The 23,201-nt window shown below is 45.7% G+C and overlaps 1 protein-coding gene across 2 annotated transcripts in view; it reads left to right on the top strand.

Moving 5' to 3' along the window:
- Positions 1–22,796, top strand: part of PNKP (polynucleotide kinase 3'-phosphatase) — a 228,603-nt gene extending 205,807 nt beyond the window's left edge. For both annotated transcript variants that reach the window (XM_069605627.1, XM_069605637.1), the window contains exons 14-17: positions 4,404–4,513; positions 20,155–20,242; positions 21,107–21,174; positions 21,261–22,796. In XM_069605627.1, coding sequence (XP_069461728.1) covers positions 4,404–4,513; positions 20,155–20,242; positions 21,107–21,174; positions 21,261–21,381 — 387 coding nt within the window. In that variant the 3' untranslated portion in view covers positions 21,382–22,796. The remainder of the gene's footprint in view (positions 1–4,403; positions 4,514–20,154; positions 20,243–21,106; positions 21,175–21,260) is intronic.
- Positions 22,797–23,201: the final 405 nt, after the last annotated feature.

Genomic DNA, 23,201 nt, shown 5'->3' with positions numbered 1-23,201 from the left:
CGCTACACATGGCTAATATAGTATTGAAATGGGATGCAGAGTACATACACTGCTCTGGCGGTTGTTCCGCAACTGCGCGTAAATTGAGTTCACCCCATTGGACACTAACGTTATTATGGCACTAGCGAATACACGTAGCTTCAGTGAGGCAGGGGGACTGGTGACCGTGGGCGATGCCCCCTGCGTGTGCCCCTTGCTTCTCTGTGGATTTTCTTCTCGCTGCACCGCAGCGCTGCGCTTTTCCCCTGTGCTGCTTGCCTCCCCTGCGCGGCAATACTTATCTTTTGCAGGTGAGGGGCTCGTGATTGAGTTCTGTGGGGTGTGGCCCCTTGTGCTGATCCCCGTGGAGGGAGCTCCGCCAGACACGTCCTCTCAGGTCACGTATCAGAGCACAAGCCCTGTGCTTTGGTTCTTGTGTGCACGAATGCACGTGCCTCGCCCAACGTGGGCTTGGCTAAGTAGTTCCTGGCCCAGGGGTGCCTGGGAAATGTAGTCCGCAGGTCCATTTTCCTGCAATGAGGACACAGAAGCCTTCTATAAGGCTGCAATATTTAGCTTTTTGTTTGTTTCCTCTACATGCTATTAAGCGTGTGTGAGCCCCAGTGGGGTCCTGTGTACAGAGTCCCAGGCTCTACCGCTTGACAGACCCTCTGAAATATGAGCAGTTACAAAGGTTCTTATCCTTTGAATGTGTTCTGCCATTTTTAAAAGTGTATATTTGTTTGTTTTACTTGCCTGTTAATTGGTTCCCCTACTTGCCAAAAGTAATCCTTTTGGCTTCACCTTACTATTTCTTTCAGAATATAAGTTTACCATTTGGGTCTTGCTTGCCCTGATCTACTGCATAGCCTGTACAGGATGGTCTGCCTTCGGTGTTACTTACCTTGAATAACTGTGTGCAATTCTGAAGTGTATTGTGGGTTTTACTAATCTTGGTCTGCCTTGTGCCATCCTACAATAAGTTGATTGCTTTCCTCAATCTGTGTTCCACTGAACTGAAAAGCAACTGTAATAGTGTATTACAATATCGGGTTTTACTCCCCTGGTATAACCGAGGGTTCTCCTGAATGTCGTGTTATGTGTGTGTTTGTTATATTTATAAGGCGCACCAAACCAGGGGTATTTAGGCGCATTTTACATAGACTTGCAAGAATACTTTCAGCGTAAAATTTAGTTACGATGTTACAGTATTTACATTTGAGTCAACATAATAAAGCAGGTAGTATATGCATAAGGTACAGGTGTAACAGGTACATTAAGCACGCAACGGTAATCTAGGACAATGGTAACAGTGTCAGAGAGATACCATCCGAGCTCAGGCAGCACTGTCGGTAGTCATTGGCTACAAGCCAGTTTATAGTGTCTCGTCTGAAACTGTGAAAAGGTTGGTCAGCTCTTAAGTCAGTATGGAGGGCATTCCAAGCTTGTGCTGCCATAACTGGGAAGCTACTGCCCGCCACCCTGGCTTTTTTTCGTTTAAATCTAGGGATGACCAGACAACTTGCGTTTACTGTCCGTGATGGATGTAGGGCAGGTTTTTTGATGATTCTCTCAGGAAGATAGCGTGGGGCAGTTTGATTTAGACATTTACAAGTTAATGAGTCAGTGTTCAGCATAATTTTATTTTTAGTAGAAAACCTGTTCTGTCTCCTCAGTTCAGAGATGTGTTCTCTCCTTGGTCTGCCAAGTGCTGATCTAAGGTCTAAGGGCGTTGTTTTGGAGGATTTGGATTTTATTACTAATGTACTTACTTACGCCCAGGTATAGTACATTACAATAGTCCAGCTTGCAGAGAATAAGGGCTCTAGCTAGGGTCGTACAACTTTCTTTAGACAAAAGAGGTTTGCAGGCTCTGATCAGTTTACAAGTGTAAGCTGTGGAGGAGGCAATTGCATTAACTTGCTTGCTCAGTGTAAGGGTGTAGAGTCCAAGTAAAAACCTAATGTTTTGACTTCGTTAGCCACTTTCATGTTGTTCCCATCTATATCAAAGGAGGTGTAATTGGAGCCAAGTTTATTAAGGTTAGCTGAGGTCCCAAGTATGAGGAGCTCAGTTTTATCGTCATTCAGGCATATACCGTGTGTGGCCATCCATGCCTGAATGATGGAGTACATTTTGTTCACTAGTGCCAGGTCGTCAAGGTAGAAAAGATACATAGAAGCTTGCTATCGAGGAATATATATTGTGGCAAGGCCGGCCATAGTTGAAAAAATGGACGCCGGCTTGTGTAAATATTTAATTCAGCTACCTCAGAAACAGATCAGGGTTGCAGAGTCAGGCGATACTGGAAGAACAGCTTGGTGTGCAAAACAGAGAGGAGTCCATGTTGTCTTGGGATCAAGGATTCTATTTTTAAGGAATAGCTGCAAAGCATGACGGGAGGCAGACGGATAAGCCATAGACGAGACATATGTTTCTTAGATTAAAGAAGAAAACATCTGCAAGAGCCAAGTATTGGACAATTAAGTGTATAAAGTCTATACAAGGTAGAGTTAGCAAGTCTCTAGAGACCAAGAGGAGCAATGGCACCCAGTATAATTCAATCAAATAGCGGGAAATAAGAGGCTGAAATGGACGAATTTGTGGTCTCGTCACATGTGACTCAGAAGACGAAAACAAGGGCTGTTCATTAAGCCACGGATGAAGATGGTGATGTGCTTTCACTCCCTTGAATGTCCTAGAACAGAGCATGCCTCAAGGTCAACTACAGGCAGGAAACATTGGCTCATGGCCGGTCTGATGAGAGATGATGGGCTATTTGGGAAAGTAGAGAGTAATCTGATGTGATTCAAGCACCAAGGTTTCGGTTTCCTTACGTGCTGCTAGCCTTAAGTCCAAGGTTGGGTGAGAATACCAACCAATCAGTGGGTCTATGGGGCAAGCTGCTATACAATACCTATGTATTTAGAGGTAGTTCGAGGCGTGTCTTACAAATAACATACAGCCAATGAAGTAGTAACCTGTATACATTCTATAAGTAAACATCTTCCCGTAACCAATAACTCCAGCTAATACATTTTATGGTTTGCCACGTAGGATAACATCATAGATGGCACATGTTGTGGTATGAAACCTCTGTGTAATAAAGTTTGTGTGTGTGTACAAGCATCCGTTTGATGTTTGCCAGTTGACCCTGCTTTATTAAATTGAAAATGAAGTAGTACTTTGCTATATTCTTTGCATCTGTCCGGTTATTAGGTCTGAGATCATTATTGGTAATTCCATCTAGCACAAGAGACGCTTCAAGGTACTAGAGCACAAGCTTGTTGAACTCCATGTCTCCCTTCCTGGTTTCATAGGACGTTCTTCCTGGAGACTAGACAAAGAGAAGTGCATTCTACCCAAGGCTCTCAACAGGTACAGGCAAAGCCCATTTGCTTGGTCGGCCGGTTCCACTGCCATCAGTTCTCTTTAGCCTCTTTCATACGTCCTTGCAGATGAGACCATTCCTCAAATAAGGGGAGAAGACAAAGATGACTTCCTATAACAGGTTGTCTACACAGTCCCAGGGAGCATTTGACACCTGGAAACACCATTTGCTATATTAGGCTCCTTATAAGAAGCCTAACTTATATGTTGGCAAAGCTTCTTCATTGCGAATTGTGCACTCTTGTACATGATATACTGTTACTGGTGTACTAACGGATATATCCATTTATTATATACAGGCTTTCTATTTCTACAATCGCCATATAAAAGTATGACTCGTCCACCACCTTGTCTAAATGACCACCCGACATGACTGTGGTCCCATGCCCCTTTCAGTAACCACTAAAGGTTAGGCAGTAACAACTAAAGGTTGCTTTAAGTGGTGAAACATGGCCGCATCATGTGAATTGGGAGTGCCTGGAGAATAGGCGAAGGCTATTCGGCAGAACCTGCTCCTGGTAGGTTGAGGGGCCAAAGGCCAGACCTTGGCAGAGCAATTGTGTATTGCTTCATCCATGACAGGGGGTCTGGGGCCTGGCCATAGCCATTGCCCATTGTGAGCGGGTTTGGGGGGGGAGGGGCATGGCCATTTCCCACTATGGGTGGCTTTGGCGAGTGCCACAACATGACCCAAGGCTATGATGTGGGCAAGTGATCATTTTCATGCTTGCAGGCCATGGCCAGAGCTTACTACAGGTTGGTCTGCTGGGGTCATGGGAAGGCCCAATGATGCACTACACAGGGCCACAGGTGTGATGATAAACGTTCTGGATGACCTCATTTGTGATGTCATGGGTGGTGTTTCATGAGCAGCTCAACGCAGTGGCAGAGTTATGATTACCTTAGGAACCATGACTAGATGATGTTTGGCGGCTTTGTTGTTGCATCAGTGTCTGAAAATGTATACTCCCCATCCCTCCTAGCCTAACCACCCCAACCACATATTTAACCTTTGTGCCTTCATTCTCTTTAAGGACACAGTGGGAAGCTGGCAGAAGTGTGTGGTTATGTGCGCTGAGTCCTTGAAGAATGGCAAGAGTGTCGTTATTGACAACACCAACCCTGATGTGGAGTCTCGGAACAGGTAAAAGTGACTTGCATGCCTTTTCTTGCTGTCTGAACAGTTTCAAAGCTGTAGTTGTCTTAGAAAGCCCTCTAGCAGATGAACATGCTTTTACAGAGCAACTTGATGCAGAAATGCAGATAGTTCTAGATTTGAGTATATTAGTATAGCATATGGAAATGTCTTTTTACTCTTGCTTCAGAATGGCCCACTTTGAGAGCAGAGCTCCTAGTCATAGCACCAGCTTCAAGCTGTGTGTGGGATGCTCTCCAGGTGCAGGATCCTGGAAAGAATATCTTAACGTCTACTTGAATACGATGTCTCAACCATATGTAGGTTCCCACGTTCTCGGGACAGAGAATGGTCAAGAAGTTTACCCTTTGAAAGTGAAGGGAGCTATGGAATTTGCTGTCTGCTGGTGTGAGAGCGTTTGGTGCTGGTGTGATTGCTACACAGCATATCTACCCGCGTCCGCACACTGGGCTTAGCCTGCAGGCACTTGCTTTTTTTTCTTTTACTTTTTACTTAATAGCTTCATTGGTCCACCAAGCATCTAGTCCTATGCCAATGCTGAAGGGTCCTGGTATGTCCTTGCGCTATGGGTGGTAACCAGAGCTCTTTTTGACAAAGAAAACAATTTGCAAGCCATGCCACACACACAGCCCACTTGGACCCCGACACACCTCCCTTCCTCTGGCTCAGAAGATAGACTACATCTCCAACATTGCCTCGTTCACTTTTTCTATTTGGGGTCATTGGTGCTATTTACAGCCGTGTGCTGTCCCCAGCTGGTTGCCTTTCTCACACCTTCTTATGAGCTGTCGCTTTTCACATGGATCACTGGAATCATGCCAGTCCTTCAATCCCTAATTCTCGTAAGCCGCCAATCACTAGTTATGCATGCCAAAAATTTATTTATCTGTGATTCCTTTGCAAATGGGTGACTCTGGAATTGCTTGTACCAATATGATATGATATGATAAGGTATTTGTAACGCGCCTATACACAAGTGTTTCAAGGCGCGACGAGGCAGGGAGGGAGGGAAACAAGGGGAAGACAGACAAGCGATCCTACTAGGCCAGGTGTCATTCAGATCGCGCAAGTGCAGAGGAAGGGGAAAAGGAGAAAGTGCAGGGGGAGGAGGTGGGGGGGAAAGTGCAGTACAAGGTAAGTAGCGTAAATAAATAATAAATAATAAATAATAAATAATAAATAAAAAGGGCCAGCTGGTGGCAAGTGCGAGGTAAGTGCAGAGCTGGGAAGGGGGCTGTAGGGATACAGTGACAGTCCCGCAGTGCAGGGGGAGCCAGGGAGGCAGTGCAAGTGGAGGGTGGCTGGGCCCTGGACCGAGGTCGCTGAGAGTGGCCCAGATGCAGGTATAGTGCAGAATTCAGTGGGGAGTTAAGCAGGTTTAGCAGGGGAGAGGGAGAGAGAAGGCAGAAGAGAAGAGGAAGGTTTTGAGGTGCTTCCGGAACCGGAGATGGTTCTCCTCAAGTTTCAGGGAGGCAGGAAGGCTGTTCCAGAGGGAGGCCCCTGCTGCAGAGAGAGATCTGCCCCCAGCTCGTTGCTTCGAGAAGCGGCTGACCATGAGGGAGTTGGAGACGGATGAGCGAAGGGCTCGTGAAGGAAGATATTTAGGAAGAGAGAGTTGAAGGTATTTAGGCCCCAGCCCCCAGAAGGCCTTGTGGACAATGCAGAGGGTTTTGAACTTAATCCTCGCAGCCACTGGGAGCCAGTGAAGAGATTTCAGTCCTGGAGAGATACGGTCCCTGGGCTTGAGGCCAAGGACAAGTCTCGCAGTTCTGTTCTGGATAAGTTGCAGAGGGCGGAGAGTGGAGGCAGGCAGATTAAGATAGAGGCTGTTACAGTAGTCCAGCCTTGAGAGAACCAGGGCTCGGGAGACAGTGAGCTTCTGGGGGAAGGAGAGGAAGGGAAGAATACCTCTGAGGAGGTGCAGCTGGTAGTGTGACTTCTTAGAGACGTCAGATATATGAGGAGAGAAGGAGAGTGTGGAGTCGAAGATGACCCCGAGGTTTTTAGCCTTGTAGGTAGGGGCAGGAAGGGGGCCAAGGGAGGCCGGCCAGAGAGCTGCAGGGAAGGAGGGAGTGGGTGTGCCGATGAGTAGAATCTCAGTCTTACTGGCGTTAAGGCAGAGGTCGTTGGCGGCACACCATTCCTGGATAGCAGACAGACAGTCGGAGATGAGGGAAGGAGAGGAGGAGGCCGAGGGTAGCCTGAAAATGAGCTGGGTATCGTCCGCATAGCACTGGAAGTAGGGGCAGAGAGTGGCGATGCGGTGGGCAAGGAGTGCCAGATACTGGTTGAAAAGCCAGGGAGAGAGGTTGGATCCCTGGGGGACACCACAGGTGGAGAAAAAGATGTCAGAGAGGAAGGAGCCCATTTGGACCTGGGAGGGTCGACCGGAAAGGAAAGAGGTCAGCCATGCCAGAGCCTGACCAGTGAGACCCAGGTTATCACGGAGACGGTTGAGCATGATCTCTCTATACCCCAAATTTAGGGTTCAAAAAGAACAATCCACTGCTCCATAGAAGGACTTCTCTACATAGTGTCTGACTCAACAGGGGGTCCCGGGATAGTGTGTATGTATGTGCAGTTAGGGCTATGCTTTGGTTATGTGATGTGGAAAATAAGGGACCGAGTTGCATACAAAGCACCATAAGGAGGGAATGTCCACATTGTAGTTAAGAAAATATACTGTTTAGATAGCTTTGGCAAAAATTGTTGAGGTACCGAACGGGTGAGTTGCTTATTAGGACAGTTTTTAAGGGTTATTAAGTTCACAACAGTACCTAGGGGTCACTTTGCAATGTCTCTAGCCCAGGGTTTTTGTACTTATAAAAATCCCATTGTTAACCCGATGGATAAGCCCAAAAGGAATGCCTGTGGTTCTAATGAACAGGGGCTGCCAAAGTGAAGGCACACACCCAGCACAAGTTGCAGTTGTGGGTAGCTTACACCTAATGATTTCCTATGGGTTCAACGTTCATTTTTGCAACTAAGCCAGCTGGCAAACCTCTGGTTATGAAGAAAAGGAGCTGTCAGTCGTGGCCCAGTGAAGGTGCATGGTATGCTGGCAGCAAACTCCTGCCCAAGAAGGACAGTGGAAGGGACACTGGATGAAATTGCTGCACCCAGCCAAGATAAACCATATGTCGGAGGTCGGTATGGCTACTTCTGGTGTTGAGATTGGAGGCTGGGTGGAAACAGCAGTGCACGTGGAGGCCAAGTGTTTCAAAAACAGATAAGATGCTCTTGTAGCAGTCTTAGGTCTTCTACACTACTTTCTGCTAGTACCTTACAGGATGGACAGGGTCTCAAACACACACACAAGAATGTTCAGTGACTACAAGTGCTATTTTACATAGGCCCTCAGTCTTGAGATAAGCAACATTATTGTGCCAGTCAAGTCAAGTGAGTTCTGGTGTGGTACTCTCTGGTCCTTGAGAGGTTTGGAGCATGCAGGCTCCAGCAGTATTGACTGCTTGATTATAGGTTGCAGGAAAAGGACCTTAATCTTCCTTGGGTGGGGTCCCCCTTCCAGCTGCTTGGAGATGGTCGAGCTACCCCAATTCTTACACACATTTTGGGAAAAGATGCACAAGTCAAACTTTCATGTAAACATTTGTCGGCCACCCAGTCAGGGATGATCACAAAATGCCATCTTCCTGGACAAACATTCAGGACAAGGCTTCAGAGGGAGTCTGAGATGGCTATTCCATGCATTTGGCCTTTGCTGCCCTGACCTCAATCTGTAATCTCAGTAGGAGTGTGACCACATGTGACACACACTTGTGCCCATAGCTACCCGTTAAATACGGGCTTGTCCTGGTGTCTCAATCGACTTCTAAATCCTTGTTACCCATTGTACTTCTTAATCCCCCTCAGTTTTAATGAAGACCTGCAGGGAACAGTTCTTTTTTCCCAGCTCATAAAATGGCTGATACAGCGTGCAGCCTTCTAAAGATTTCAAACTGCTACCATCTGTCAGAGTACCTGCACAAGGAGGTGAGCAGAAACAATGTGCTCTGGAACCAGTACGGGATACCTTTGGAGCACAGGGAGTTATAGGAATTCTGTAAGGGTGTCGAAGAAGGAAGCTGACGCAAAGGTGGCATGATGGTTGCTATAAACCTTTATAGAAAAAAGAAACCCTCACAATCCCTAACTCCGTAGAGGGGTTTCCATGCCTCAAACTAATACTAAAGGATCTGTCCGTTGAAATCAAACACCACCATCCTATGTCACAACCTACTTCTATCCTTTACACCACAATGAAAGAATAATCCAACAGCAAGTTCCTTCTGCAGGAGAATGACTCCTTTCTCCAGGTACTCGGGCAGTGGTCACAAAGGTTTTCTTTTGCCAAAAGGATGCCAGAGATAATGATCTCCCTTTCCCTGGGTTGTGGTTCCATCAAAGCCTTTGTACAACTCAACTTTCAGGACCAGGAGAATGAATCCCATCTCCTGGTACTGTCAGCACGCTCCAATATATAGTTCACAACAAAGCGTGGTGGAATGACTCCCTTCCCCGCTGTCTCTTGAATATTTTTAAAAGGCTTCAGTTTCTTCACCAGGAGAATGAATCCCTTCTCCTAGTGTTTGAGAGTTCTTTTCCGTATCGTTCAACTTGATGCTTGTTTTGCCACTCTCACAATATTAGAAAAGTCCCAAATCCTTCTCAGGCTTTCAGTGGACTTATCACTGCCACTGGGCGAGAAAGATTTCCTTGAATGTCTGTTTTACTGGCGTTGGGATCGCAGCGTGACTGGTTGTCAGGTGACGACAAGGATGTTTTCCTCGGATGCTCAGTTCACGTCTGTTGGGGTCCCAGCCCATTCTCTGGTGTTCAGTGGGCTTAATGCTGCCACTGCAACAAGGAAGTTCTCCTCGGATGCTACCTCCACTCTTCCCAATAGTATGTTTGTAACTACTGGACCAGGGAAGAGCTGCTCGAGCCTACCGCTCTTCCACCCCTGTGTCCACTCCAGGTCTTTTGTACCTCCCGTTGGCTTCAGTATGCCACTGTAGCTTCCTGGGACTGGGGTCCATTGCTCCAGCAGCTCGGTTCTCTTTTCTTCCTTCATGCTCTGGTCTGCTCCTGCTGGATCCACGGAGAAGTCTCTGAGATTTGCCAGCGTCCTCCGCTCTTCTGTTTCTCCGGTCTGCTGACAGGATTTGAAACTCCCACTCTGTAGGGTTTCCACACCTGTTGCCTCTCCCTGCTCGGCTTGACAAGTTCTTTAGTCCACCATCTCTGCTTTTACATTACCAGTACCACCATGATGGATTGTTAAAGCCCTTTGTTTCTTTTGACACCTTGCTCCTCATGCCTTCTTGGAGCCAACTCTTACAAGTAATACACAGTCGGTAAGCTTCATGTTTCCGGTGCTCTTCTTCGTCCTAGTACTTTCTGTTTTGTCTATATCCCATACCTTTGTCTACTCTGAAGCTAGTGGTTTGGGATTGGGGTGAAGTCTTGCCACATTAAACCATTCCTATGGGGACTATTTGGCAGCAGCCGCATTGCCCTACCCTCGTGGAAAAGGGCTGTCATTTGGGGACAAGTGAGGATATCTGGCGAATCGCCACAATTCCCAGCGACGAATACTGGATTACATCACCAATGAGGCTCTGTATGGAAATGTATTGGCAATAGCTCTGCGAACCTTGAAGGGGGGCAGGGGGAAACAAAATTGACTCACTGTGAGTCCGTTTAGAACTTTGTGCGTAACATGGATGGATAGATGGATGGATGGATGGATGGATGGAGATCTTCAGCATCTTTATGCCCTGGAATGCTAGGAAGTTTTAACATGAAAGATAAATGTGTGCTGGACAAGCTTTCCTAATCAGGGAAGGAGTCATGTAGTCAGTAGGTGGACCATTAATCCGACTGTTTTAATGGGGGTGCCCATTAAATAACAAACTTGCGTAACAGTGGCTTACTACGCCAAGGTTGCCTTTGACCTTATACAGGACCCCTAGCATAGTTCTGTGCAATCCTAAAATGATCATTGTTTGTGGCATTTTAAAAGTCACTATACCCATCCAGTGAAGACCCTCGAAGGCTCCCTACAACACACATAACAGTACACATTTAAGTAGACCCTTAACTGCAGTAGAGCATCAATTCACCAATCTTACTTTCGCCACCATATGTTTGATATGCCATTTACCACCTCGCCCTGCTGTCTTACAGCACCCAAAGTTCCAAGAGATGATACAAAAGTAGAGTGCCCACTATATAACATCTGTTACCTTGTCCTACCTCCTCCAGGTTGATACATTTGGTTCTACGGGTATGTGTTCTCTGTATGTATTTGTTGGGTGTCACAATTACTAATTAGCAATACTGGCAGTTTAGATAACATTGTGTAGGCCTAAACCCAACTCTGAGAAATGAGTCTCAAAGTCACATGGGAGACCAGTGACCCTTGGTCGGCGGAATAAAGGAAGGTAGACATTGTCAAAGTCCAGAAGATGCGTTTAAGTAACAGGTAGGAAATCCATTCTTATTCAAGTGTTCAGGGGGGCTAGTTGGGCGACCTGAAGGATTTCATCCTGGGGGACAAGTGTTCTTAGGCCCGGGAGAACATAGTTGGGTCGGCCACCACAATGTGACTCAGGAAGTGCAGGATCAGCGAACCACTACACAACAACTGCCTCGGTAAGTACCCAGGAGTTAGACAGTACCTTATATAGGGAATTAGAGCAATGTCGCCGGCGATTCCATCAGGTAAGACGACAGAAGCTCCGGTTTGGATATCTGGCCTTGGAGGCTGGATGACGAATTTACCACTCATGAGGAACAAGTATTGTATTGTACTGAAACCTATAGAGTGCGGACAACACCAAAAGGCATCAGGGTTCTAGGAGAAGAGAAGAGCGAGCAGCAGGCCTAAGAGATTAGAATAAGAGTTTTGAGACATAAGTGAGGATTCTCCTGTGGTGCATCTCTTTGCGTAGAAGTCCAACTTGAAGTGGTCCCTCTATGCCTCATGGAAGAGCCAGGGGACAGTACATGTGCAACACCTTGCCCATTCCTTGGGATGGGCAAATGCTTTAAGCAGTTCCTTGTCCTCTGATCCTAAAGTTTAAATCTTCCCAGAGGCCCACCAGAGTTTGGTCTTTAGAACCTTCTCAAAGTGAGTATGGATCAACGGTGCTCCTGCCTCTTGGGATCGGACTTTCTGTCCTAACATGGGGTTTGAGTTGTTCATCAATTCACAATGGCATAACATCCCACACCTCATTTGCTTTCCTTGGCGGTTTAGTTCTTGAGGATTTAAGTTTTAGGTGGCTCAGCTTATCTCAAGAAAACCTGGATGTGATCGAGGACAAGCTTGTACTCGCACCTAGTACATGGGGAAAATGGGCACTGCTCCGTTGGGAGTCTTGACAAAGGATAAACCCACCTTCTGCCTTGTTGTATTACGTCCTTTTATTCATGTTTGACCTGGTAGGTCTGGGGATGGCCATAGATTTCTGCTGCACGTATCTTTCAGCTGTAGGTATTTACCTCAACGTGGGATGGGGCACTTGATGGTCTCTGATTAATACAGTTTTGAAGAGGCAATATAATGGCCATTTTAGGATTCACCCACCTACATGGACCCCCTCATAGTCCTAAGGACCTCAAAGCTGGTGTTTTAATTCTCATACCCTGTTGCAACCTATGGCTTGCCAGACATTCACCTGGTGTCCTAGAGAACAGCACGGTCCTCTCAAGTCAGTAGTTCAGCGAGCTTCAGCATTACTTATTTTTCAGAGGTCTAGTGTGGCTTGCAATAGCACCCCTCTTTTGTCCCGAAAGCATTATCCTTTCATTTTAATTAAGAAATCTCTACCTTTGTCCCTTCCAGACCCCTTCCCGTGGTTAAACATACTCTTCAACCTCTGGTCATGGCTACAGTTCTCAGATTTTACCTAAAGCAAACACAATCTTTCAGCTCCTCTGAATATTTTATCACTGCTGGGCGTTCTTCTCTGACACTAAGGTGGCTGCGGCTACGGCTACGATCACTTTCTGACTTGCATTCTTGAATGTTTTTAGCTACGGAATGTACATTCTGCATGTGTTCATGCCCATATGGTCTCCGAAAAGGTTGCCTTCCACAGCCACCTGGGCTACTTAGGTGCCTTTTGCAAGACCTACTCCATGGGCATCTGGCTAGATTTGATTCTCTGTTTAGGTAGGTTGACCTTTGTGACCAGTGGGGGTACTCACTTTAGAGTAACATGCTTTGCAATCCCAAAGGACTGTAGAAAAAAAGTACAGGATGCAGTGACAACTGTACTCTGAGCCCATGGTCCCCTTTCCTCCATATGTTATGTTTTGTTGCATGTGTATAGCGCCTCCTGCCATCGTTTATTGTGTTGAAACACTTGCCTGTCAGGCAAAGGATCTATCTCCTTCCATGCTGATATGTTGCAAGTCTTCTCCATCGGCTCATAGGAGGGACGGGAAGCATACCCATGTGAGGCTTGTGCGTTGATGTATCTGCCGGGGACACGTGCATTGCACTAAGTTCTGTTTAGCTATATTGTTTGTTTGTTTATTTGTTATTGCGCACCAAACCCTTGGGCATTCGGGCGCAGCAGAGGTCAAGACAACTTAAGCTTAGTTATTTAGTTATTAGTGCTATCGTGCTACATGCTTCTGTTCTGTTGGACCATCCACGATTACAGAGAAAAGGGGACTATGGATTAGGAGTACAGTCGTCAGTACGATAAGCAATTTGTACTTTTGTACTCTGGTAATCACAGTAGTAGTGGCCAATCTGTGACATCAGGGTACCCACATCTGCCATTAACTAGAAGACTGATATGAGCATCCTCTCCAGAGAAGGCTGCTGCCTTCAGTCTGTTAAAACTCTTGTTTCTGTTTGGTCCATCCGTGATGCCTCAGATGCCGCATTGACTCCCACGCAGATAAGTCAACGTATTAGCGCAAATGTGACAGGACTGTTCATCTAGATGAAACATGGTGGACATTAGATTTTTTTAAAAATAGCGTCCTCATGGAAGACTTAAAATGTTGGTGGATTCCTGCTAGACGATCTGGAGATCGGATGAAATGCTGACTTGCCAGTTTGCATGAAGTACAATATGCATCAGCTTTAGGTACAAGTGTTTTCTGTAATCAGGATAGGTTATTGGACACAGATGTCTTGAAATACAAGGCAATATCGTTAGCCCTGAAATTGCTTAAGGGCAATAAGTCCTTTTGTACGTATGTATGTTAATGAAGCGGTAGGGAACATTGTAGGATCAAGTCTAAAAGACATAACACAGGGCAGTGTGTTGAGTGGAAGAAAGCGCACACATGGCTAACGGGCAAAATAGTTGTATAAATGCTCTAAAACCATTGCAGAGAATTATTTAGGGTCACGTATAAGGAGCAGAGGGCATTGGGTCAGGTGGAAGGAGTAGGGTGCAGTTAGTGTTGTACATGATTCTTCATGTTATAGGGGTGAGATGATCTTCTGGAGACGCCTTGTCTTCCAGGCTTTTCCCCTTTTAACTTAATTTTTTTCAACCCAATGATGTCTTCTCTTCTGGTGTGACGAAACTACCACTGGTCTGCAGGAATACAGGGATGAGGGGGGATTTTAATGTAAGACGGGTATACGATGAATGTTATACCTAATTCACATATCAAGCTTGCATGCTCGTATGGCAGGCTATTGTCTATGGAAGGGTGTGAGCCAGCATTGAAGCTTCCAAAACAATAACGGTGTGGTATGTGCCAAAATAAAAGAAATATCCAATCAAGGCTCTATACAAATAACACTTTAATGAAACTAAAAGGATGGACAAGCTATTAAAAACCCTAAAACCCTAACAACCCACCCCTGTATTGCGATACACAGTGAGTGCAGACTTTGGGGGGAGGGCACCCTGGGTGCAGAAGAAAAGGGGTCTGCAGGCAAATAGTCTTGTAAAGGTCTGGCAAAGTTCAAATATTTGTTTTTAATTCATGAAACGGGATAATAAATGTCACTAGGGCACATAGAACAAGGCCAGCGGCACAGAACCACTGATTTATACCTTTTTATCTTTCAGGATCTCAACAATGTTGGGAATTGCTTCTAGCTACTCTTTCCGATTGTGTTGAGTTTGTTTCGAGGGGGCAAGCTGGCTCCCATGGGTTTCAACAAAGCAGTGCTGTTCGACAATCAGCAATGGCTTGAGGCTCATAGAAGCTTGGCACAGGCAGACTTTGTTCGAATCGGTAGAGCTGGGAGGGCCAACAGGATCGCAATACAACGAAAGCAGGGATTCGGCTTTAGCGTTTCACAGCATCGAGTCAGCGATGAGTTGGTGTCTTCGACTATGTGCCATCACTACGGTCTTGCCGTCAGTTTAAAGGAGCTTGACACACTCGAATCTGCTTGAAGTTGCAAAGAGTGCCAAAGGCAGCTCTGTTCTATCATTGCAATTCCTCTATGGTGCTTAGTGTTTTTTGTAGCTCAGACTTGCAGAGCGAGCCAAAGGTAACTTTTTTTGGTCCTTGCAGCGCTGGTGGAATCACCACTGGGTCTCTTAAGAAAAATGAATCCTCTGTGATGAATCCGATTGTGTCATCACTCTTTTCCTGGCTGTGACCTCCCCTCATGTGGCCGGGGGACGGCAGCCTCCACCTTATCCTGACCCAGGGGGTGGCTGTATGATACAGGATCACATGGGGGGGGGGGTGGAGGGAGACATCCTCTGGGGAAGTATCATGGCATCATCGGATGAGACATGGTATCCCCCTTTTTCTTCTGAGGATATTGCACCAATACCTAATGCCTTAATGGCGTATTGTAACACCTACCCTCATCCACCTAAGAAAAATGTTGAAAACCCTTTCACCAGATCTGTATACAAGCCATCAAAAACTGTCTTGCCTTTGAAAACCACTACGAAAGTTTGCCCAAACTTCATATGCAAGTCAACAAGAATGGCCTTCCTTTCCCATAACCACGTGAATACTGGGACGAGCAAGAGGGATCGAGTAATGCAGATCACCCAAGCCCAAGAGCACAAGCCGTGCTCTAATTCTTATGAACGCTTACAGCGGGGGTATTTAACCTGCTGAAGGATTTGACCAGACAGAGCTGCTGTCTGGAGAAGACTGCATCTCTCTGAAATGATAGAGACCGAGGGACTAGAATGCGTTCTGTGGAGCCACCCGGCGTATTCATGAAGCAGAAGGGAAGCGGACCGTGGAGAAGAACACGCTGCAGTGACGCATGAAGCCGTGAGAAGACTTTTGCGCATTTGCAGATGTTGGGTGGCTTCCACCTTACCGGGTCTCTGGAGCCAGAGAGCCCAGCAGGAACTGTGTAGAGCAGAGAAGTAGAGAAACTGAAGCAGTGAGCAGGATGCTGAATGCTTGCTGCCGCCCTACCGCGGCAGAGACAAAATATGCCAGGAAGAACTGGTGAGTTCACGGAAGGGAAGTGGGGACACCGGGGTGTATTGGCAGATATGCCAAACACTGCTAATGAACAAAACAGTCCCTGAACATGCAAGTGAACATTGTTATGAAATGGGAAAACTAAACTGATCCAGAGGGTTACAACTGTGAGTGTATGCAAGACATATGTGAAAGTCCTGGCTGACTAGTATAACAGGCAGATAAAATACCAGAGTAAGATACTAGTATTGGAAATGTGCACAGAGTTCACATAAGAAAGCCCTGCTGAAGAGAATACCAGGCAATTTGAGGATGTTTGAAGGTGCAAGAAAGTGTATATGTAACAAAAGACCTGGTAGGAGAGTATACCGGGCAAATGCAAGAGTATATCGGGTGGATGCTAATTGTGAACATGTGTCTTTATGAGACAGTCATGACAGGAAAGTATATTGGACATTAAAATGAACAAAGTGTACATTGATCAGAGCCCATCAGGAATAAGTAAGGAAATATATTAAGGAGAAAGAAACCTGGCAGGAGAGTACACCAGGTATCCTAACACAACAAAGTGCAAGAGTCACATTTTTTTGTGCGCCTGTCGTGTTGATGCTCAAGAGACTGGTCATCCTGAATGGAAACCAGAGTGAAGAGAAATCTAGGGGTAGGGAATCTCCCTCAGGAGCAAGGGATGCTATCCTTTGGAACTATTTGTTTGGAATTGCAAATTTTCTTTCTTTGAACATGTATATATCACTCAAGCCAAATACATTTTTCCTGTTCCTTCCGCTTTAGACTTGCTTTGTTAGAATGTGAGGGTCAGAATAGAAATTGTTTTGTTTTGACATTCTGACCACTGACAGATCCTTAGTTTTAGGTAGGGAAACTCCTCTACGGTAGGGACAGAGAAGCGCTTTCCCAACCCCTTTTATTTTAATAAAAGTCTTTGACCAAAACTATGAACCGCCTGTGTCAGAGTTTCATTCCAGGCTCCTCGCACCTCCTTCTGACCTTCCTAGCTAGGAAGGTTGCCATGGACACTGCCTGCTGAAATTGCAAAACTGGAAGTGTCCTGGGTCCCTGTGTCGGGCAGCTGTCAGATTTTCATCTGCAGGTAGCTTCATTTGTTCCTCAGAAACGGTTAGGGAGACTGTCTACACACTCCTTGGAGGTTTTTGTCTTCACCCAATGGATGAGAACTTTAGGCAGCCTTAACCCCAAAAAGATTCCAGTGAAATCCTTTTCAGGTTGGTCCAAGATGATTTAAAGAAGATTCCCAAAGATGATTCCTCAAAGGGGGTCTCAAAGATTATTTATTTTAAAGGGTGGTCTCAGACCCGGATATAATCACTTTGCCAGAATGGTTGTGTTGACTTCAAGCTTTCTGTATCGGGCCATTCCTGGCTGCTGTAACAGCGCTTGTTACTTGCCTGCTGGAAGGTAGAGTCGGGGATTTCTGGAAGGGAGTGGGGCATGGTCGTATTAAAGATGGAATGCTGATATTCCAGTGTGTAGTTCCTCTCCAAGATATATTGTACTCCTCCCCTGCCCCCCACCCCAGCTTCAGTTAGGTGATTTTGACATGCAGATGTTGCTTTTGTCTAAAGATGGCATTGATGCAATTGATATTTAGGCAAAGCTGCAAGTCATCTGTATATTTGTGTATCTTGTACCAAATGCAGCAGAGGTTGAGTGGGACAAATGAGCAGGTGGGTCTCCTTTTGTCCATGATGTGTAGAGCATCATTGATAACTTGGATGGGCGCTGTCTCAGTGTTTCATTGTGGTTGGAAGCCAAATGGGTAGTCCTGTTGGCAGTTCCTTAAGACGCCTGAAACTCAAACCAGGGCTTTAGGGGATGTGGGCTGGCAGGGGGTTGGCACCACAATTAAGAGGCATCACTTACCTCACCTAAATATTGCCTGTTAGGCAGTGCCCCCATAAGAGGATTTAAAAGGGGTAATGGGATGGATAGTACCACCCCCAACAGGAATAGGTTGTTAGAGGTCCTGGCCAATAATGCCTGTAGAAGAATGTGACTTCAAGCTAAAAATATACTCTCCTTTGCCAATGCCCATATGGAAATTGTGAATGAGGAGCAAGTTAAGCATGGAGATGACAGTTTTACATGTGATAGGGATAGTGATTTGTAGATCGATACTCTTCATAATGGGGTCCTGTTGCCGCAGTGTCACAATTTGCCCCAACAATTGTGTGGTGAAGAAGAAATTCCTTTGGGTAGCCTTTCACTGTCCCTAGTGGACCCAATGGGGACGTATAACGTGGATTCAGAGATTATCGAACCAATGTGGCAGATAGTTAAAGACAGAATTATTGCTGAACTACGGAAATGTAGAAACTTTCATGACTTTGGTATAGAAGGACCTTTTGGACAAATCTGCACACTATGTAATGCCTGTAAAGACAGACCGCTATTGTCAAACTAATTTGTGTCCGGATGTTAAAATGGATGATTAAAAAGCTGGCACACCTTTCAGATGGATTGTGATAAATTGGTTGGGATACCTAATACTGAATGTAAGGTAGTGGACTCAATCAGGTACTGGAAGGGGGCAAGGGATAGCATTTGTCAGCCTGAGCTGAATGCATTATTTATGGCCAAACCAGTGAAATTGGCTAATGATGCTCAGAAGCATATCCATCGTAAGGCTCCAGCCCCAATCACTTTAGTTGAAGAACAAACTCAGTCATTCTTAGTTGGGGGGCTGGGGGGCTCATACTGCAGTGGAGAATTCTCACCGGACTCTGTTATCACATGCTTATTGTGATGACAAAAAAACGAACGTTACTTCCAGTATGAAGTCTCAAATTATCAAAGCACAGATGCCCGTTAAATTGGATAACTCATTAAGAGAATTTGTGTTTGACCGGACACATTTTATTTCTAACCTCCCTACGTCAGTAGGGCCTGAAACCAAGGAAACCATGAAGAATAAGGTCTTGGCATGACCTAGACAAAGGACTGGCCCTGGGGTTATTAAAACTTCGAATTTTAAGGTTCTTCGTAGAATCTAGAACGACCAATGGTGCTCACATGATAGCAGAGACTGCATTTGATCGGCTCTGGTTGTAGCAACCTTCCATTGTTTCCAGCAAAGTGCAATAACCTTATTAATGTGCTTTCAGAGCTGAAGTTAATTTTACATTATTTTGCATAAGTACTACTGCTATTATGGACTGTCTTTGCTATGGCTTAGTATATTTTATCCTGTACCTGCAAGATTGCATTTTCTTGAGGTCGATAGCTCATGATCTATAGGCAAGCTTCTACATGTATTTGGCCTATCCTTTTGTTTTTGTTGCTGGCAACATTGTCCTGTTTTCTTTTTTTAATGTTGTCAATTTAAGCATCCAGATACGTTTCTGCACATTCTACTTGGCAGTGATTGGTGCATGTGGCAATTGTTTACAAGAGCCTTTTTCCATCTAGAGCAAAGTTAAGTGATCTCTTGATCGGTTACTCCACTATTGTGCACTGAGATACAAAAAATATGTCCAGTTTGGGAGTTTAATATATTGTCAGTTTGATCCCCGCCTTTTAAGCATGGGCATCCCATTGCTTGAAACTGGTAGCAAGTAGCTTTGGTTATGAGTATGTCTCCCCCAAGGATCCTTGTCCAGTTTGCCAAAAAGACAAGATGGTTCTTCAAATCCCTCCCTAGTTCTTTCCAAGTCCATTTGGTTTCCAGTGTGAATCGGATAATCTTCCTTTTTTGCTTTACCTGTGTTGTATGAAGGCTTTTGCATATTCTCTTACAGTCTGTAACCCAAGTAATGTGGTTCCCAATGCCTACTTTGCCTGCGGGGTATGTCATGTAATTTGGGGTCATACTCTTGGTTCCTTTCCACTCTTCACCAACTGCCCAGTGATCCGGGCACAGGCTGCAGCAAGGACCACGTTCCTATGTCCTTTGGAGGTGCTCTCCAAGGAGGCCCGTGGCAGATTACCCATTCCAATCCTTTGCTCTCTGTCGCTGAGGGATATCTAAATTGGTCTTATATTCACTGCCGTCAAGAAAAGGGGTTTTGCTTGAGTAGTGCTGACCTTCACTCTTTTTCCAAAAATGATAAAGATAACCCATCAGTGCGCGAAGAAGGGTGGTTGTATGCTTCGGGAATATGGGCTATCGGACCAGTAATTCTTTTTTGTGCTTTTATTCTGAATCCCTATAAATATTGAAAACTCCACAAACTCTCTCACACTCTCACCTCTTGCAGGTATATCGAATGCGCAAAGAAAGCTGGAGTTCCTATCCGGTGTTTCCTCTTCACAGCAACCATAGAGATGGCAAAACACAACAACACGGTAAGGACTGCCAGTAAATGGTGTAGGGTGGCAATGACACTGTCTGGGATCACTGGGTAAGCCTGAGGAGTATCAGGGATTATGGTGACATTGGTTTTAGAATGGTCTTCCAGCATGGCAAAGTGCACGCTAGGGTGAGTAGTACATGGCAATAGCTGCGTGAGACAAATAAGAGTTGTGTGATCGCTGAACACAATTTAAAAAGGGCCTAAATGGCTAAAACTGCCTACAGAAGAGGTAGAGCCATGCTTGATGAGGAGAAATGGGTAAAAAAGAAATATGATTTGAGGGAAGGAGTACAGAGCCAGCGTGAAGAGTGAAGCTATGAGTCAGGTGAGAGCATGGTACAAGCCAGAGTAAATGGTAAAGCAATTCATGGGAGCGTCAAGTGAGAGTGGAGTAGTGAAAGGCAAGGAGAGACCAGAGATTGGAACTAGGCTTGTGAAGAGGAATACATTGGCTCGCTGCTAGCAGGCAGGAAGAGTAGCGTACTGTGCAGAAAGGCGATAGCTATGGGAAAGGAGCAGGAGCACGGAGAGAGGAGTATATGGCTGATTGAAGGAAAGAGCCAGGAGAGAGCTGTGTTGGGGAAAGGTGTAAGGGGCCAGCTAGAGCACTGGGGGAAAGGGAGCTGTTGGAGAGGAAAAGGAATTGAGAGTGCGCTGGTTGGTGGAGATTAGGGCCATCAGTGAGCTGTCTAGGAGGGGGAGACTGAAGCGGGAGGGTGCAAAGTTGCCTTGATTATATCTACAAATCCCAATGCCTCACAAACTGTACATCCCATCTAGGTTTGTCCTACCCCCTGATGAGGCACCTATCTGCTGCCCCAGCTCCTACATAACTAATCCATGCATTCTATTACAGTTCCGGGAGATGACCTACACGGGACAGGGGCATCAGCCTGTTAATGACATGATATTCAACTCCTACAAGTGAGTGATCTGGGATGTTGTGTGCCTGCTGGCGCAGGGTGGATCTCTTCTGTGTGAGCAGTAATATTTTTCCATGTCTGTTTCAGGAGTAAGTTTGTGGCACCTTCACTCAAGGAGGGCTTCAGCGAGATCCTGAAAATCAATTTTGTGCCAAGTTTTAAGGACCCGAAGCTGGAAGAAGTATACCGACTATTTTTGGAGGGCTGATGTTATCACTGCTAGGAATGGTTGCGCCACAGGAGACGAGAGCAAAGGTGCAGTGCAAGAGAGGCACTGGGGGCAGGGTTTCGAACGATCACCTTTAGGGAAAATTGCTACAAGAACTAATCTGATGTGTGTATTTGTCGCGAGGCAGCATCCTTGCCCACTCCTCATATAATCATATTACAAGAAGAGTGCAGGTCTGTCTCCAGTGTTACCGGCTGCAGTGGGCCCTTTGTGTGGTGTCATGGAAATTGACTCTGGAACAAGACAGCCGCCAAAGTGAGAATAACTCTGGATAGGAAAGCCATGTGTGTAAATTGCAATTCTTCTTTGTGATGACTGCTCTGAATAAGGCTACATAGTGACAGAGCTGTTGGCCTGTATTTTGGAAATGTATGTAATTCTTGTGTAGAACCAGCCTCTATGTTCAGCGCCACCCAAACGCAGTAGTTCAATGTTTACATCTACCTCATTTCCTCTCTGAGCTGTAGATCACTGCCCACTGGAAAGGGGCTGTGCAAGTTCTGCCAGGGTACTTCTTTCGTTCAGGGGTTCCCGCCAGTGTGTGTATACCCTAGCATGAGCTTGACCTTGTTCCTATGTAAAGATCTGCCCATCACGCCCAGACCATAAACCTTCCATGAGTGATGATCCTACCTCCCTCCTTTCCTGGGTACGCCTTCCTTTCCGTTGGCTGCTCTTGTGTATTTTCATTCCAACCCGTGCATTTCATGTGTGCCTTGCCATCAGTGCTTCTTGATTTAGCTGTTATGGAAGAGTTTAGTGTTTCCAGACTCGGTTACATCTGTCATGCTCCTCCTCTTCTAATGCTTTTACGTCTTCCCTTATTCATGTGCTCAGCCTGAGGGTCTTGTGTTGCCCCCTCCCAGCGCCTGATAAATGACAATAGATGAACAATTTGTCCAGAAGAGAGCTGGAATGCTATTGTGATGGAGGGTTGCAGAAAACACCTTCATAACTTTGCTCTGTAGGTTCCGACATGAAAAGGACCATCAAATTTAGCCCCTCTGATGCAGTCCGGTTACAGAGATGCCCCCAATGCCTCACTTGTAAAAAGAAACAAATGGTAGCAATTTCTCCTCCGGAACCTGCAGCCTCACGCTCGCCCACTGATTGCCGTCCACCGTATTTGTTCAGCTGAAGTTTCCTTGCTTGTCACTCTTGAGTTTGTACTCCTAGTGTCAACCCTCCTTTCTCAAATCTGATGGGACTTTCCACCCCATATGAGAGGTGACCATAGCACCTTTGTGCAGCATAGATTTGTCTTTTATTATTTTTTTAACAAAATATAATTGTTCATGCAGCATGTTTCATTAAGCCTAGTGGGTTTTGCTGATTAATTAAACTGATCAACACATCCAAAATATTTTCAACAATAAAATCTATACGTGAGTTTGTACGGTGTGCATTGCATAGTTGCAAAGTACAAGAGGAAAAAGCAGCAGGGAGAGCGTGGCAGAGACAGACAATCGGCCTCATTACGAGCTTGGCGGTCATGGAACTGTTCTTTTTTTTTAAAGCTAAAGACTAGCTCTTCAGTTTACCGTCCTACGTCTATTACAGCCAAACTAAAATCTCTTTCACCATACATTCATGAAGCCTGGATGACATCTCTGCTTGGATTGACACTACCTGGCTTCATCTTAACAACCAGACGATGGAGGAGGTCCTGCTAACTTCTCTCCCTCCACCCAATTTCCCCCTGAAGTTTTGGAACACTTGTTAAGTTTTCTCAAGTTAAATACTTATATGATAGTGTTGATAAAGGTTCAGGCCATTTCCATTAGATTTTATTTTAATAG

The sequence above is a fragment of the Ambystoma mexicanum genome, chromosome 1p (genome assembly GCF_040938575.1).
Source record: "Ambystoma mexicanum isolate Mex_15411 chromosome 1p, UKY_AmexF1_1, whole genome shotgun sequence".
NCBI classification, from domain to species: Eukaryota; Metazoa; Chordata; class Amphibia; order Caudata; family Ambystomatidae; genus Ambystoma; species Ambystoma mexicanum.
The sequence above is the reverse complement of the archived record's forward strand: the minus strand, read 5'-3'. Positions and strand labels throughout refer to the sequence as shown.